The 18,505-nt window shown below is 38.7% G+C and overlaps 1 protein-coding gene across 6 annotated transcripts in view; it reads left to right on the top strand.

The window, feature by feature from the left end:
* Positions 1–18,505, top strand: part of cux1b (cut-like homeobox 1b) — a 497,544-nt gene that overhangs the window by 369,900 nt on the left and 109,139 nt on the right. For 4 of the 6 annotated variants that reach the window (XM_039756583.1, XM_039756582.1, XM_039756580.1 and 1 more), the window contains 4 exons: positions 907–1,008; positions 1,660–2,153; positions 2,782–3,108; positions 6,109–6,268. The exons of 1 other annotated variant lie outside the window; for it this stretch is intronic. In XM_039756583.1, coding sequence (XP_039612517.1) covers positions 907–1,008; positions 1,660–2,153; positions 2,782–3,108; positions 6,109–6,268 — 1,083 coding nt within the window. The remainder of the gene's footprint in view (positions 1–906; positions 1,009–1,659; positions 2,154–2,781; positions 3,109–6,108; positions 6,269–18,505) is intronic. One more of the 6 variants, XM_039756585.1, reaches the window with a different exon arrangement.

Below are 18,505 nucleotides of genomic sequence, written 5' to 3'. Positions count from 1 at the left end.
CTCTGCTGTTTTCATAGATATCATGGATTAGAGATGCAGTTTTGTATTTGATGGATGAACATTTAGTTTATTTAAATGGCGTGAACATAGTTGTAAATTGTATGAGCCAGATTTGTTTCAGTTAACAAGGAAAGTTTTTGCTGTTTTAGTAAGTGAATGCCTTCTAATTTCTTTAGTATTTTACTTTTTGCTATGTTCATCAGGTCTTTGATACAATAAGATGAACATAGGGAGATTTTTTCTTGTTTGAAACAGGTCACTTCCTTATTATTTAAAAGAGGATGGCATCTTTTGGTTCTCTTTGTGCTTCTCTCTACTGTATATAAGCAAGTGAAAGACTTGTTTCCTGTGTCAGTAATAGACAGTAAATTCTCACTTCCTCATTTTTGGTGAATCCAAACACTGTGTGGTATTAATTATGATTCTAAAATGATGAATATCTTCCATTTCCTGATTTCAAGGGTCAGTTCAAAGTCAGCTTAAAAGCCTTTACTTGCCACTTTGTGATTGGCTGTTATGCATGGTAGACCATCAGTATTATTACACTTAAGCTATAGGAAAGATTTGCACTTTTCTCAACTGAAATTAGACTTTTATGTTGTCTTTCATTTATGGTATCCATTGTACCAGACAAATACCCAGAGAGTTCTCTGTTATCATAATCTATTTTTATGATATTTAATTACAGAAAGGCTGATGCCTGAAATCAGAGAGTTGCTTCTTGTGGCAGCATATCTTTTTTTATCCCTTTTTTATCCTTTTTGCTGTCACATATGAGGAACCTTGCAAATAAAATACTTGCTTCAAGGTCTATTCATTCGAAAGAAAAATGTTTCTTCTAATCTGTAATGCCTATTTCTCTTTCACTCAAGGTGGATCATTGTCTCTTTTTCTCTTGACCCACAGGGAACATTACAACTCGAATTCGGAGCACAGAGAGTGGCTCAGATGAAGCCATCAAATCTATCCTGGAGCAGGCTAAGAGGGAGCTGCAGGTGCAGAAGACAGGTAAGATGCTTCCAGGTCTGTATGCATCTGCATATAAATCACACTGTGATACAACCTTGCCCTATCAAAGCTACTGTAACAGCATAAATATTTCTTGTCCATAGTCAGCTTGCATAACATCTGTCAGGAAAGAATCTCAAATGGAGATATTTTACGTTACATACCATCCTGTAATGGTTCTAGTGATGTTCCCTCTACTACCAAGATTAACTCTGGCACCAAACGGCATGAAAAGAAAGACATGGGCTTATAACACTGTGAGAAGGATGTATGATTTTTGGTTTCAGAGATAAACCTAGAAACATGTACTTTCTGCTTTTCAAATGTCTATGTCTATCACACCCAGAGAGGTTTTCTCTTGAAGATTACAAATGTAAGGGGACAAATCCACACTCCACCTCTGCCATCTGTTGGCCTAAATGGTAAAATTAGATCTTCCACTGTATGTGCATGTGTGGTAAGGACTATGGCCAGTTTCTTCTAAAATTGTTTTGTTCAGTGTCATTAATTTTTAGCCAACATATTACCCAACCCTTGAAGCACAAATGAAAATTTTGCTTGTAGTGGTTTCAGGTTACTTTGTAGTCCTATATTTTGATCACTTTTTTTATCAGTCATCTGAAATTAATAGGATTTTTTTTTTTCCATTAGCTGAGCCTTCTCAGTCTTCCTCAGTTTCGAGCAGCAGTGCCTGTGGAACTGGGTCAGGAAGCAGCTCAGATGAAGCCATCCGCTCAATCTTGGAACAGGCACGACGGGAAATGGAAGCCCAGCAAGCTGCTTTGGAGCCCATACTCAAATCTGGACCTCTGTCCACAACAGAGATCTCTGTATTATCACCCAAGCTTCTGGCTACTCCTCAGTTAGTTCCTGCATTTGCTCCAATGTCCCTTTCTCTGAAGAAGCCTACTGGTTCGGCTTCCGTCCTGGAGTTTCATTCTTGCAGTACAATCAAAAAGGAGAATACAGAGTCACCAATTGCAGAACTCCAAGGAATTGCTGATGGCGGTCCAAAGCAGGGAAAGAATGCTGAGAGCAACCGTACAGCCTGTTGGAGGGACCAATGGTGGAGCACCATGCATTCAGATCGACGCAGTGCTCCACTTGCTACAGATGATAGCCGTGTTCCAGAAGATGTCAAAGAGGTATTAAAAACACCCATTCATTTGCAATTTGAGATTAGTGGCTTGTCAAGGAAAGCTATTGCAGGTATGATATATGTGAGCAGAGATCAGATAGGCCAGGGTTTTTTGGATTGAACATCTCACCAGTTAAACTGGCAAGAAACCATATTAACCACTCTTAGAAATCGCTCACTTGACTTGTATATACTATGCTTGCGGAGCATAAGCAAGACACAAAACAAGAAGGGGTCAGCTGGAAGTGGAGATAATATAACAGGGCTGGATTGGCCTGATGTGGCCTAGAGGAGTATGGGGATGGGGCTGCACAGCAGAACTGGTAGGATTTTGCAGTAAATGAAAGGGCAGTTTGCGGTAGCAGGGTCTGAAATGACTTGGCCAATCTGAAGGTGAAGAAAAATAATTTATTTGGCATATTGGTATTTTTAATTTGACAAAGGAATGTTTATCTTCTTATGAAAGTTATTTATCAGTACACCTTCAGTTGTGATTTTATTTCTATATTAACTAATACATGCAGTTTTGCATTTAATGTACAAAGTTTTAACTCTTAAGAGGCAAATTTAATTTCTCCATAGTGTTTTTTTTTTCCTTCTAACTTACCCATTGCTCGCTGTTTCTGTGTTGTCAGAAGCCCCCACGGCTGGGTGGGTCCTCTGCCCCTGCGTCATCCTCCTCAGACTACTGGAAGGACTGGCCGAGCGCAGAGTCTCCTTATTCACAGAGCTCAGAGCTAAGCATGCAGGGTGCCAGCCGCAGCGAGACCCCTCAGAGCAGCCCCCTGCCCTCCTCCCCGCTGCTGCCCCTCACCAAGCCCACCAAGCCTGCTGTCCCACCGCTGACCCCGGAGCAGTATGAGTTCTACATGTACCAGGAGGTGGACACCATCGATCTGACACGCCAGGTCAAGGAGAAGCTAGCCAAGAATGGCATCTGCCAGCGGATCTTTGGAGAAAAGGTCAGGGCCTTCCCAGTGTACAGCCTAAATTGAGCTTTGGAAGTAGTTTCTTAGCTTCCTCCCTACACTAGGCTTTGTCTGTGTGATACACGTAATAAGCCTATCTTTGATCTGAACTTTCTTTTTACCTCCAGTTAACATGACATTTTTTCAATTAAAAATATCAACTGTTTCACAGTTTGTTGATTGAAGCAAAATCAAATTTAGGCACTTTCTGATATTTGTTTTTCCTCTTATATCCCACATGTTGGAACATGTGTGCTTTATTTAACCTAGTGAGCATAAGGCATTTAATTTCTGTTGTAAGGAGTAGGGTATCAAGTTAGTAATGTAGTTGTTACCTTTAAATGTTATTGTGAATGGAAGAGTCACCAACCACTATACATATGAAGAGCTGTCCATAATGCATCTTTTTTGGGAAATAACTAAAGATGTCCTAAAGAAATTTTAACAATGTGCCGAGAGAAATACATTTTCAAACACAAGACTCTTTTCTTTTTTTTCTCTATGAGCAAGCCCTCCTTAACACACTTCTTATATCTTATAAATATATTAATTATGACCACAGTCAGAGCCTATGCAGTTAATGCATTTGGCTTTTTTAACCATATACCTTTGAGATTTGGCACAGTAAATGTTGCTGTGTGTACTACAATAGTTTATGTTGCTGCCGCACAACTCCAGGTGGCCAATTTTTAATCCTGGATCTGTCACTGTGTTGTGAAAGTTGTCAGTTCTCCTCGTGCTTGTGTGTGTATTTCTTATATATCCCATTTTTGCCAATATTCTAAAGCCATTTGAAGCTGTAACCATAGTTTGTTATGAGTGTGCTCTGTGGGATTTCATCCAGGGACGGTTCCTACCTTACTCCCATTTCTTCTGGGATTGCTGAAAACCTTGTGCTTTTCTGAAATCAAAATATGTGGAATCTAAATGGAAGGCAAATTTTGATCACATTTCATTAGTGATAGTTGACATCCTATGATGAATGATTATCAATAAAATGAGACTGCCTGCTCAATCACACAGAAATAATTAATGTCCATAACATACTGAAACCCACTTAATCCAATTCAGGTTTGTGAGGGTGAGAGTATAGACATGTTGAGTCCATCTCAGCAGTGTTGGAGACACTGCATGGCTCGCTCACACACACACCAACACACACAATGGGGCCACTTTTGAGTCAGACATTAATACAATGATAATGTCAACCCTTTGGGGTTGTGTGAGGAAAACCCACTCTTACACGGTGAGAATGAGACGACTTCACATGGACAGGCTGAGGATTTGATCCCAGGATGCTAGATACGTGAAGCAGCAGCACTAACCAGTGTGCTGCCATGGTACACGTAGCATATAATACAAGGATAAATTTCCCAGAAAAGAATTTGTTTATGTTTTATGCATGTAAGAATTTATTTAATGTTAAGTGAAACTGGATCACAAAGTGTTTCACTGCAATACTGGAAAGTACTTTGTGTTTTTGTTTAAGTTTAGTGTATTGATTTGTTTAAGAGTTAATCACTTGCTCAATCTATTAATTGACAAGGCTGCCACATACTCTTTGAACATGAAGTTCAAGCAGCAAGGACTCAACTGTGGAAGTTTGAGCACAGTTCTCAAGATGAAAGTGGTTGTCTACAAAATACATGTGTCAATCTGCATACATCTGCATGATTTGGCCTTTACAAATGCACTAATGCCATGCACTAATGTTCCAGGTATGCTCAGGTAGTCTCTTGCCATGTTTAAGATACATACTAAGTCAGTCATTGGCAGTGGAATACAAATGAAACATGCTTCTGAGGCTCACAAGTGTTTGTGAATATACATTCATATTGTTTAGTGTGTTATCACAAACACGCACAACCACTTTGCCTGCTTGTCCCCATGTCTACAAGGGGTTAGTTTCTCAGCAAGCAATATGCCTGGTTGAAAATGTTGTGTCCCTAGTGCCCTTTTATCAGTCAGTCTTTATCTGCATAGTGTCATTTTAATTTGATATGACTCTTGATTGCTAGCGCAATCCAAGTCAGTTGTGATTGAGAGCTTATTGGCTTGTAGCTAGCTGAGTTTTTAGCTCTTGTATTTTCTCAGTAAAATGTTTTTTTTATTATTTTTATTTCAGCTAGTGACACCACTTCTAGATAAATTTTGGTTCTCTAATTCAACATAATTGATTAGCTGCCAAAAGCATGTGTCATCAACTGCTCTATAAATAAGATATGATTATTGTTATGTTGCTGGACAACATGTCATTGTACACAATTGTGTGATTTTTCTGTGGGCACCAGTTATCACTGGCTTTCTTTGAAAGCAGTTCACTTGTTTTTTGTGTGATAATGCATTGTAGCTGTGCTGCTTTTGTATTTTAGCACAATATTACACAGTTTGTAGCACCGTTTGTCACTCTTTGACCTTCAGTGCTACTAATCCAAACTTCATGTAGCACTCTTTATTTTCACTGAATGCATCTGTTCTTATTTAAGATGTAAAACTATTTGACATTTTATTTAGATGCTGCCCTTGTGTCTGTTTAAATTAGCATTTTGTCTCAAAGTAAGTTTATTAGGTGTTGCAATGATGCAATTAAATTAAATTTCCAATCATACAATTTTGAATTGAATTGTATCATCAACACAACTATTCAGTTTAAACTCAAGCTGAGCTAATGAATCAACAGCTAGTTGTTAACATCCTGGTTCAAAATCGTTTATCCTTCCATGACGTAGACACTGATTACTTATTTCTTAAAGTAATAGAATTAGACACTGAATTTGTGTTTAAGCATAAACAGCACATTCTGTGTTTCCTCTATTTCCTACTTTTTTTTTCTGAGAAGTCTCAACAGTGTGTGTAATATTGTCTGCGAAATGTATGTAAAAAGTCTGTGAACAGATTTTTTTGGGAGGTGGGATACATTTCTGGAAGTTTTGGTGTTTATTTTTGTTGTGTAGTTGACTTATGTATTTCTTTTTAATGCTCTTTGTTCCTTAGGTGTTGGGACTTTCACAAGGAAGTGTTAGTGATATGCTATCTAGGCCCAAACCCTGGAGCAAACTGACACAGAAGGGCCGAGAACCATTTATCCGCATGCAGTTATGGCTCAATGGAGAGCTTGGTCAGAATGTGTTACCTTTGCAGGGCCAACAGCAAGGTAGGTCATGTTGCAAGTATTTTGAAGACCGCAAAATCAAAAGTGTGTTAAAGTCTACTGACTTTGCTTTAAATATTTTTTTTTCCCTGCCTAGACCACATTTTTAAGTGCTAAGAACTGACTGAAATATGGGCAAGGGTTTTGAAAAAAGCAGAAGATTTTGAGACACAATCTGTTAGCTCTATTAGATTTATGCTAGTCAAACCTTGCTCATGCTGATCAGCATCCTCTGCTAGAAACCTTTTCACTATCAAAACTCAGTCTGCATGCTTTATAAATACACCCTTATATTTCCTGTGACTGCAAAAATCCTTTATATTTAGTATTGGATTTTGTTAAAGAATATTTTTGTTGTTCAAAATAAATAATAATAATAATAATACATTTAATAGGCACCTTTCTTATCACTCAAGGTCACCTTACAATTAAGTTAAACAACAATTAATAAAATACAAATAAGAAAATGATAAATCACAAAGCAATAATTAGCAAACAAACAAATATGTTTGGGACATTGAGTCCGAATGGGCCATGTTCTGTGCCTCTATTGTTGAGGCGGCTGACCGGACCTGTGGCCGTAAGGTGGTCGGTGCCTGTCGCAGCGGCAATCCCTGAACCCATTGGTGGACACCGGTGGTGAGGGATGCCGTCAAGCTGAAGAAGGAGTCCTACCGAACCCTTTTGTCCTATGGGACTCTGGAAGCAGCTAATAGGTACCTGCAGGCCAAGCGTAATGCGGCTTCGGTGGTTGCTGAGGCAAAAACTCGGGCATGGGAGGAGTTTGGGGAGGCCATGGAGAATGACTTTAGGACAGCTTTGAGGAGATTCTGGTCCACTGTCCGGCATCTCTGGAGGGGGAAGCAGTGCAGTGTCAACACTGTATATGGTGGGGATGGTGCACTACTGATGTTGACTCGGAACGTTGTGGGTCGGTTGGGGTTCGAAGACCTCCTCAGTCCCACTAACATGCCTTCCAATGAGGAAGCAGAGCCTGGGGACTCGGAAGTGGGCTCCCCAATCTCTAGGGCTGAGGTCACCGAAGTGGTCAAAAAACTCCATGGTGGCAGGGCCCCGGGGGTGGATGAGATATGCCCGGAGTTCCTAAAGGCTCTGGATGTTGTAGGACTGTCTTGATTGACACGTCTCTGCAACATCGCATGGACATCGGGGACAGTGCCTCTGGATTGCCAGACCGGGGTGGTGGTCCCCCTCTTTAAGAAGGGGGACCTGGAGGGTGTGTTCCAACTACAGAGGGATCACACTCCTCAGCCTCCCTGGAAAAGTCTATTCGGGGGTCCTGGAGAGGGAGGATCTTTTGGATAGTTGAACCTCGGATTCAGGAGGAACAATGTGGTTTTCGTCCTGGTTGCAGAACAGTGGACTAGCTCTACACCATTAGCAGAGTCCTGGAGGGTGCATGGGAGTTTGCCCAACCAGTCTGCATGTGTTTTGTGGACTTGGAAAAGGCGTTCAACTGTGTCCCTTGGGGAATCCTGTGGGGGTGCTCCGAGAGTATGGGGTATTGGACCACCTGACAAGGGCTCTTCGGTCCCTGTACAACCGGTGTCAGACCTTGGTCCGCATTGCCGATAGTAAGTCAAACCCGTTTCTAGTGAAAGTTGGACTCCGCCAGGACTGCCCTTTGTCACCGATTCTGTTCATAACTTTTATGGACAGAATTTCTAGGCGCAGCCAAGGTGTTGAGGGAGTCCGGTTTGGTGGACTCAGGATTGGGTCCATGCTTTTTGCAGATGATGTTGTCCTATTTGCTTCATCAGACTGTGATCTTCAGAGTGTGAAGCGGCTGGGATGCGAATCAGCATCTCCAAATCCGAGACCATGGTCCTCAGCTGGAAAAGGGTGGAGTGCCCTTTCAGGGTTGGAGACGAGATCCTGCCCCAAGTGGAGGAGTTCAAGTATCTCTGGGTCTTCTTCACGAGTGAGGGAAGAATGGAGTGTGAGATCGACAGGCGGATCGGTGCAGCGTCTGCAGTGATGCGGGCTCTGCATCGGTCTGTTGTGGTGAAAAAGGAGCTGAGCCATAAGGCAAAGCTCTCAATTTACCAGTCGATCTATGTTCCTACCCTCACCTATGGTCATGAGCTATGGGTAGTCACTAAAAGAATGAGATTGCGAATACAAGGGGCTGAAATGAGTTTCGTCTGCAGGGTGTCTGAGCTTTCCCTTAAAGACAGGGTGAGAAACTCAGTCATCTGGGAGGGGCTCAGAGTAGAGCCGCTGCTCCTCCGGATCGAGAGGAATCAGATGAGGTGGATGCCTCCTGGACGCCTCCCTGGTGAGGTGTTCCGAGCACGTCCAACTGGGAGGAGGCCCTGGGGAAGACTCGGGACACACTGGAGGGACTATGTCTCCCAGCTTCCCTGGGAACACCTCAGGATCCTCCCAGAAAAGCTAGAAGAGATGGCCGGGGAGAGGGAAGTCTGGGCATCTCTGCTCAAGCTGCTTCCCCCACGACCCGACCTTGGATAAGCGGAAGAGGATGGCTGGATGGATGGACAAATATGACAGGCAGTAACAGTGTAGAATTCACAATTGATATGCCAGCTTGAAAAGATGTTTTGAGGGTACTTTTAAACTGTGCTATTGAATCAAGCTGACGAATATGAGAGGGAAGAGAATTCCAGAGTTGAGGAACAATATGAGAGAATGTTCAAGCTCTCATAGAACTGAGTTTGAAGTGTAGTACAGAAAGTAGAGCTGCAGATGAAGATCTGAGTAAGCGAGATGGAGTGTAAATCTGGAGGAGATCAGTGAGGTAGGGAGGAGCAAGGTTGTGGTTGCTTTAAATGTTAAGAGCAGTATTTTGTATTGTATTCTGTAATTAACAAGGAGCCAGTGAAGTTGAGAAAGAATAGGTGTAGTATGTTCAGTGGATTTAGAACAGGTTATTATCCTGGCAGCAGAATTTTGAATAAATTGTAAGCGATGAGTAAGTTTTTGTGGAATGCCAGATGGAATAGTGTTACAGTTGTCTATTCGTGAGGTGACTAGGACGTTAACCAATACTTAAGTACTGTGCTGGGTAAGAACAGGGCGAAGTCTAGAAATGTTTCGGAGATGGAGGAAAGCAATTCGAGAAATGGTACTTATATGGGAAGAAAAAGAGAGAGTACTGTCAAGAATAACACCCAGGCTCTTAACTTGGGAATAGATGTTTGTGTTGATATTGTTGATTAAAATAATAGAATAGTTAACCTTAACAAGTGTAGATTTTGAGCCAATGAGGAGCACCTCAGTCTTATTGCTGTTTAGTTGGAGAAAATTGTGAGTCATCCATGTCTTTGTCTTGGAGACATGCCATGAGGGCATCTGGAGGGAAAACAGAAGTGGATTTAGTGGATAGATATAGCTGTGTGTCATCAGCGTAGCAATAAAACTTAATACCATGGTGCCAGAAGATATTACCTATTGGGAAGATATAAATGAGAAAAAGAAGCGGCCACAAAACAGAACCCTGTGGAACTCCCTGAGTAACGACTGCGTTCTCAGATTTAAAGGCCTTTATTTGAACAAATTGCTTCCTATCAGTGGGGTAGGAAGAAGACCACTGGAGGACAAGGCCACGGACTCCAAAACCATCTAGACCTTTCAAAAGTATCTGATGAGATATGGTGTCAAATGCAGAACTGAAGCACAAAAAATTGATGAAAGTCCCATGTCAGCTGCCCGGAGAAGATCATTTGTGATTTTGACCAGGGCTGCTTCTGTGCTGTGTTTAGGGTGAAACCCAGATTGAAACTGTTCAAAAAGATTATTTTTTGAAAGGTGGGACTAGAGTTGGGAGGCAACTTATCTTTTCAAGAATTTTGGATATAAATGGAACATTTGAAATAGGCTGATAATTGTTAAGGATATTTGGATCTAAACCAGGTTTTTTCAGAATTGGAGTAATTGAGGCGGTTTTTAGTGAGAGGGGGACCGTGCCTGTAGTAAGGGAAGAGTTAACTATAGTAGTTATCATGGGGGAAATATGGGACAGACAAGACTTAACAAAGCTTGTAGGTATTGGATCTAATTGGCATATGGAAGAATTAGATTTTGTTACAAGCTCTGAGATATTATTTTCAGCTGGTAAACTGAAATCTGAGAATAGGGTGGTTGGTAAGGGAACATGGGTGATAGTGGAGAATATGTCATTTTCTGCAGAAATAGAGGAAGAACATTTCTGGTGGATTTTTTCAATTTTTGAGTTGAAGAAATCCAAAAAAGTGCAGCAGTATTTAACAGAGAGGTTATGGTGAGCAGCACTTTCTGGTGGTGTAATTAGCCTTTTCATTATAGAAAAAAATATCTCTAATATTATTCCCTCCTGTATTGATAATGTTAGAATAATATACAGTTTTGCAGCAGAGAGAGCATTTTTGTATTTCAACACATGATCTTGAGTACATTTCCTTGTGTATAACAAGACCCGTCTTTTTAGCTAGGCGCTCCAACTGTCGGCCCGAGGCTTTGAGCTGACGGGATTGAAATGTAAACCAGGGAGCAGTGCGAATAAATGAGACAGTCCGTGTTTTTAAGGGAGCTAGCGTATCAAAGGCAGAGGACAGAGCAGCATTGTAATGGTCTACTAATCCCGATGGTGTGGTAGCGGAAGGAGAAACAGACTGGGATTGCAATCAATGTATAAGGATCTCTGGGTTTACATGCTTGACATTACGAAATGAAATTACACACGGAACATAAGATTTACTGAGAGATAAGCTAACATCAAATGTGGTCATTCTATGATCTGAGATAGATAGTTCAGTAGGAATAAGATTGTGAGGTGTGATACCAGAGCAGCAAATGAAGTATAAAATATTACCCTTGTTATGAGTCGGAAACTTGACATATTGAATTAAATTAAAACAGTCAAGGCTTTCAGTGCATCAGTTGGCACGCCAACATGTATGTTAAAATTACCCATGAGGATGACATTAGCAGACATTGCACACAGAGTTGTTAAAACAGTAAAAAGTTCAGCAATAAAAACACTTGATAGTTTAGGAGGTCTATATAAAACAGCAATTATAATAGAGTTTGCCAGCTAACAGTTCAAAGGATGGATACTTTGGAAGAGGTATCGGTGACAGTTTTTAGTCTTTACGGTATATTATTGCAAGACTGCCTACCCTCCCCGAAGAACAGGATTTGGAGATGCAGACAGACTCTGGAGTGAGCACTTGATTTAGATGGAAATAATCACTGAGTTGCTGCCAGGTCTCCGTTAAGACATAAACAGTCCATCTTAGTATCTATGATAACACCAATCAGTAGAGCTTTGTTAGCGATAGATCGAGTATTAAATAATCCAAACTTCAAAGCATCTATGGACGTACTGTATATTCCGGTGATTTTACCAAGGGAATCCACACGTTGTGATTAGCACATTGCTCAGAAGTACGTGGACATGTGCATCCTTCAGACCAAATTGAAGAAATAGACCTGCTGCTACTCCTGCTGAGGCAAAAACGATGACGAGAGCCTCAGTGAACGTACTTTGGTCGTCGGAGAATGCCGGGGTGCAGCAAGAGATCAGCAGGCACTTCATAGTTTGTTCGAAATCGATACAGTTCATCTGGCGAATATTTTGGTTTTGAAGAAGTGACTGCATTAGATAGCAAAGTAGACATAATAATCCATGACAACCAATTAAGATGTATCATAGTAGATTTCCAGAAGTCACCCAAGCAAATTCCAGATTGGAAGCAAAGCAATATACCCCTTGTGTACCTACTCAGCCCAATTAAAATAATATGTTAGCCAGTAGACCGTCACCTCTGGGATTTCCACAACTACTCAGCAATTGACAAGGGACAGTTTCTTGGAACAACATCTTGTTGTTCCATTTAATATTTAGAAAGTGGTTAAATATCAGTGTGCAGCTTCCATTATGAACAGGTTTTAGTGTTGTGCTAGTGTCAGAATTGCAATATTCTCCTCATTTCCTGTTTTGAAGATCAGTAGTGAAAGATATCACTTCCCCAGAGTGCTTATGTATGTAATAATTACATTTACAGGTATAATGTACTTTAGCCAAGATTTTAATGTTTAATTGATTGTTGTTTTTCACTCAGCATCACTATAACTGTCTTCTTCCAAGATAAAAACCCATAACAATACTATTTTTTCTGCTTTTAAATTAGAAACTACTTTATACCACTTAAGTGCTTTAACTCAGGAATTTAACTTTTTCAGCTATTTACACTGTCATTGCACTTTTTTAGGTAGTTATCCACTCTACAGTGTCTTAGTTTTGAGTTCAGTCTGTAGAATGTGAGTTTGCTCGTTTTTGTTGTTTTGGAGCTGGTGGGTGGGAATCCAGAAGAGTTTGATTTAGGTTTCTATTTGTCTAACGATGTCTATGCCATTTATCACTGGTATCAACCAGTGAGGCAGCAGAAGGGCAGAGTAACAAAACATCACAGAGAACAAAATTGCCTAATTATTCTCTTGCATTCTTTGCCCTGTTGTGCAGGGAATTGGAGTTCAAATGTGATAAATGAGCCACATCCATCCTCAATTATTGCAAACAAGTCTCTGACCTTACTTATGGCTCAAAAGAGGGAAAATGATGCTTTGCATTATGGTGAAAGCATCATTTAATTGTTCATTATTTTAAGGTTAAAGGCATCCAGACAATTGATGAAATAGTATTTTAAACAAAACCAAATGCATTTAGTCTCTTCCCAATTACTTTGAAAGGCCATCCAAGCTCTATGCAGTAACTTTGCACAGCATTTTCTGAGTAGATTTACGTTCTTGCCTTCTTTCAAATAAAAATGCATAATTCTACCATTTTGATGCTTTGTAGTCAATGCTATAAGCAAAATTAATCTTTTCATTTTTATCTTATTTTAGCAAATACTGAAATTGAGGTTACAGCTTTATCTTAATATAAGAAAGCAATGATATTTTGAAATCTGTCCATAATTTTTAAGAAGATTTTTTTACATTTTTGAAGGTATATCAATGCTTTTGATAGTTAGTGTAGCTTTCAGTTTTTGTCTGTTTTCTTCTTGTGTTTGTCTTTCTTGAGAACACTTTTTGGTCAGTGAGTTTGAGTTTTGCCTTGCGCATGATGCTGTCAGAATAGGCTCTTGTGGATTAGGTCAACTGGGTGGATTTGATTAAGAATGAGTGGATGGATGGAAAACATTATAAAAGGAAGGAACTTAAAAACATCTTTGGATGGAAGTTATTTTTGTAAGTCCAAAATGTGATGAGACAGGTAACTGTAATTTTTATGCTGACAGAGTTGTGATTTCTGGCAGTTTTAAATGGTAAGTTCTAATTTTTTCAAGTCTGTTATTTCTTCACAACATTGTATAAAATTTGCCATGGGAAATTATTTTTAAGTGATGCTTTTTTTAAGAATTAACAAAAAATGATAACATACTATACATGTTTTTAACGTTTAAATTGGCATTTACTTGGCACTGGGATAAAAACAAGGGAGGGAAAAATACCATACAACATTCAAAATATGTCAATTTTCTAGACAGGAATGTTATCAAGTATTGATCTGTGTGTTGATTTTGTGGATATACTGTAAAATAGCATATTCATGTTATTTTACTAATTCTAATTGAAGTCTGGGTGTTATCTTCACCTCATTGCCTGCTACAGTCACCCCCACCATGGATATGATTTTCTTGTAGCCTACTATGTGAATGCTGCAATTTCATGAGTGATTCAAGCTCTTTAGGCACAGTCAGACCCAGTCATTGCTGGTTTTCCAACAAGTTTTCTTACAAAACATATATATGTATATATATTTTTAATGCATGTGTTATGAAAAATGTAAAAATGGGCTGAAATAAAAATTGTTTGGTAAAAAAATGTACATTTTGGCAGTTTTCCTTAACAGCAGTGCTTTGCAATTTTGATCAAATGACTGATGCAGAGATTCAGTTCACAGATGCGTCACATTTAACTCTAATCATGTGTTCAGTGGTTTAACATATACCTACCAATGTCATGCAACAGTCTTGTTGCAGTTTTACCTTTGATGTGTTTTGCAAGCTAAATATTAAGCCAGCAGTTAGTGACATGATTTTGCTAACCTTTTTAATTACATGCTGTGGTAAGCTAAGCTTATAAAGAATCTTTCTTGAATTTGTGTGCCTGCAGAGTGAACACACTCTCTCTCACACACACACACACACACACACACACACACACACACACACACACAAACATCACACACATGCATGACCAATCCACTTGCTTGTCTTTTTTCCTCTAATTTAATCCTGTTCAGGTTGTATGTGGCCAGAGCTTATCTTTTGGATGAGGAGTATCAGAACATCGACACAGACACAGGGAACATATTCAGACTCTATAGGTGACATCTTTATTAGTCACCAGAGCTAAGGAGGGTTATCTTTAAAGCTGATTTTTAAAACATTGAAAATCTAAAAAAGTTGAATGACTGTACATAAAAGGTGTTCATCCTTTGTCCACAGTCATGTGCTCAGTGGCACATTCTAGGATTCCTGGCATTCATTTTGTTAAGATTTGAATCTCAGTTTTGCCACAGAGGCTCAAAAGCAAAAGTGTAGAGCATGCATGTTCTCTCCATTTAATCCTCTTGTCATCGTCTTTTTGACCTTCTTTTTTCATAAGTACACCTTTTCTTTAACATGCAATGCTCAATGTTTTACTTAATGATTTCTTCCATTAATGTACTTGTGGTGCATATTAGGTTTACTGGCCTGTAGTTACCCTCTTTATATAATAGGATAATATTTTCTATCTTCTTTATGAGTTTCTCTAGTGTGCAGTTAAAATAAATATGTGTCAATGGTTTTATATATATGTACTATGTAACATCCTTAAGCATTGTAGCATACATTTTGTCTGCTCCTGGTGATTTTTATTTAGACTTCAGCCTATTTAAGATCTCCTTGATTGCCCCTCCTGCTAATGGGGACAGGAGTTGTCAATCTTCTTTACATCTTTATACATGTAAACAACAGAAAATGCACATTTAGAGTTTTAGCCATTACACTATCTATACAGCATATTTTAGATTGCCCTTTATATTCCTAATACATTTTACCATTTTTTTTACTACTTTAATGAAAGAATCTATTTCAGTCATCTGCCACGTTTTCCTCAATATTGTTCTCCAGCTTCCTTTTTGGTTCCCAAGTATCCTATGTAACGGTCACTCTCATAAGCCCTAAGGTTACTGTGGTAATTACATGTCTTATACACATTATACCACTGATTTTTTTTATTTTAGCTCTTTATTCACTACAGAGTTCTGTTTTATTTCTTACTGCTTCTGAATTTTGACTTGAACTTTTATTGGATTGTACAGTATCCACCTCATGTGCTACATTTTTACTGTAACTGTGATCCTAAAAAAATGTTGGAGTGGTTTACATCCCTTGCTTATGTAAGCCTCATAGAAGCAGGCTTTATCAAATTCAAGCCTCTGAAAGTCCAATATCATATGGACTTGTATGGTATTGGTGTAACTCTTAAAAATATTTGTGGGTGACTGTTAACCCCATTTAATATTAACTATAAATAAGAGTTAAACGAACCAACAGTGCCTGCTATTACCTACTGGACCTCTCTAAGCTCCCACTTCCCTTTGTTAATCATGAACTTTAAGCTGTTTGCTGATTGTCTTTGTCTCATTTTCTTTCTTTCTTTCTTTCTTTCTTTCTTTTAGTAAAAATGCTCATCAGCTTGTGTACCATGTACTTGGTTTAACTAGTACAGTACTCTTTGTTTTAATATTTTATTTCCTTCCTTACAAGGAAATTTGTTCCGTTAACCACTAATACCTTATGCAAAGATGGTTAATTATTTACTTGCTGACTGCTTCTGCAGTACATATGCCACTGCTGCTTGAACTGAACACCTTCCCTTTATTTGCAAAGTGCTTTTCTCTTAAGAAGATGAAAAAAAGCATAAAGGGTAAAAAAAAACTAGCAAGTACTGCATGGCTTCTTAGTGACAACCAAAACCTTTTGGAATTGAACAGGCTTAAAAAAGTTGAAAAGCCTGCAATTAAAGTTGAAATGTTTGACCAATCTATCATAAACCATTTTTCAGTTACACTAGCATTGGTTAATCATTACAGAGACCAGCCTCCAACTACTTTTGCTTTGTGTCTTATTTGTCATATTATTATAATATAACTATTATCACAAGTGATTGGCCATAATATATAATCGTGAATGCATCCTGAAGCATTTTACTATTCGCCCTCTCCATTAATTGAATTTATTGAGCTGTAATTGAGACTAAACAAAGTAAAACTGAGGTAGTCTTGAAGTCTGTTCTTGTAGAAAATCCCTTCCTCAGAATTTTTTCTAAGTAGACTTATGAAAAAAATTAACGATTCCTGATTGCTATAGTTAACCTGTCTCTGAACCATTCAAGAGAAGTGTTTTCTCTGTTCAATTTCTCATTAATATTCTCCCGTTTGGTGAAAAATGCAATGGTTGTAACCTGAAGGTAAAGTGTTTATGATATTCCACAGTGCTACCTTGAATCAGCCAGGAATGTATGAATGTGATATTTTATATAGTGGTTTACAGACTTTGAAAGTGGTTGGTACAGCTGTGAAAGCAAATCATCATATCCATTGGTCTGAGAAACACAAGGTGAATACAAGTAACCCTATATCTTGTTTAAAAAAAGCAAATTAAACAATGCAGAAATACAAAAGGAAAATGACTTTTTTGGTCATGAACAAGCTGTTTTAACCGCGATTGAGATGCTTTTCTTTGTAGTGCATTTCAGTAATCTGCTACTTGCCTTAATAGGGGGATAATAGAATCCACTAGACATGTAGACCTCTAGTAGAGAGCCTACTTTTGAAAACAATATGTTAGTCCCCCACTAATGGCCAGAAGTGACACACCCTCGACCCTAAGGCAGTATTTAAACATTACCAATAAACATGACTACTAAATCAGTTGAAAAAGCACATCCTTACTATTACTGCCTTCACAAAAGACAGAAAGAAGTCAGTAAAATTAGGAATAATGTACTTTAGTCATTTGTTTACCACTTGTTACCATTCTGAGACAAAATTTAAAAAAACAATCAAAAAAGATAAAATCCATGAAATACTTATTAGTTGTCATCTTGCTGCTCAACAGGGTGATAGTCTACTCATTGCTTGCTAAATAATTTCTGTAACATGCACACTTAAGGTTTGTATAGACAGTACTTATCAAGTCTGTGCTAAATTGTTACACATATTACATACCAATGAACTGGAATCCTTCAGTTAATTATTTTGACTTACTAAGGTTAAGCTCCATCATATTACATCATTCTCAAAGTTTCTCAGTCCAATTTGTGTTTGCTGGAAGTTATGCCCAAAAAAATCATGATTATTATATGTAAAAAGCCCTAATCAAAGAAAAGCATTAGAAATCATACTTTGTGACACTGGACTATAATCTTTCCCACAGAACAAACCAGTATTATTTTATAGCGGCTGACCTCTGAAACATGAAAGTTCAGAAATGGCTAATTTTGCTAATTTATACTTCTGAAATGCTCTAGCTTTGTATTTTTATTTATAGGTGTTCCTTGCCCTAAAGGCCTTATTGTTCTGTAGTGAAACATTAATCCTTTTACATTTAAGATAAATAAAGGCAAGTTATAATTAAGATAGAAACAAATTTTGAGGTATTGAGCAATTAAAAAGGCAGTTGATGGGATGGGTGAGTTTTGGGGGTGTGTGGATGAATTCTGGCTCTCCCTAGGGCCTCTCATAGATGTTGTAATCAATTACCCCATCATAACGCTGATGTATGGTAATTACTGAGCTCTCCTCCCGAGATGGTGCAGCATTTGGCCGCTATTCTCAGCTCTCACGCTCGGTTGCCTGATTAATATGCAAATAATCGGCTGATTGCTTGATGAATGCTGAAAAGAAGCCTGGCCATAACGTAGGCAGTGGAGCGCATTGATGATAAATTGCTTTTACTGCCAGTCCCATATTAAGTACCCTCTTCTCAATAATTTTTATGGCAAATTAAGTGAGCAATGTATAGATTATTTGTATGTCAGGGAGAGGGAGAAGTTTGTAATGGATTTTGCAAACTGGTGCATAGATGGCCAAGTGGATGTCATTTTTTTTCTTAACACTATGCCCGCTTTGGAATCATAGAAATTTAAAAGGATATTAAGTTCTTATGATCGTTTTAATGTGTCAGTTTGCTAAAAATGGCCTTCAAAAAGTATCAAAGAAGA

Source organism: Polypterus senegalus, chromosome 6, assembly GCF_016835505.1.
Source record: "Polypterus senegalus isolate Bchr_013 chromosome 6, ASM1683550v1, whole genome shotgun sequence".
Classification (NCBI taxonomy): Eukaryota; Metazoa; Chordata; class Cladistia; order Polypteriformes; family Polypteridae; genus Polypterus; species Polypterus senegalus.
The sequence above is the reverse complement of the archived record's forward strand: the minus strand, read 5'-3'. Positions and strand labels throughout refer to the sequence as shown.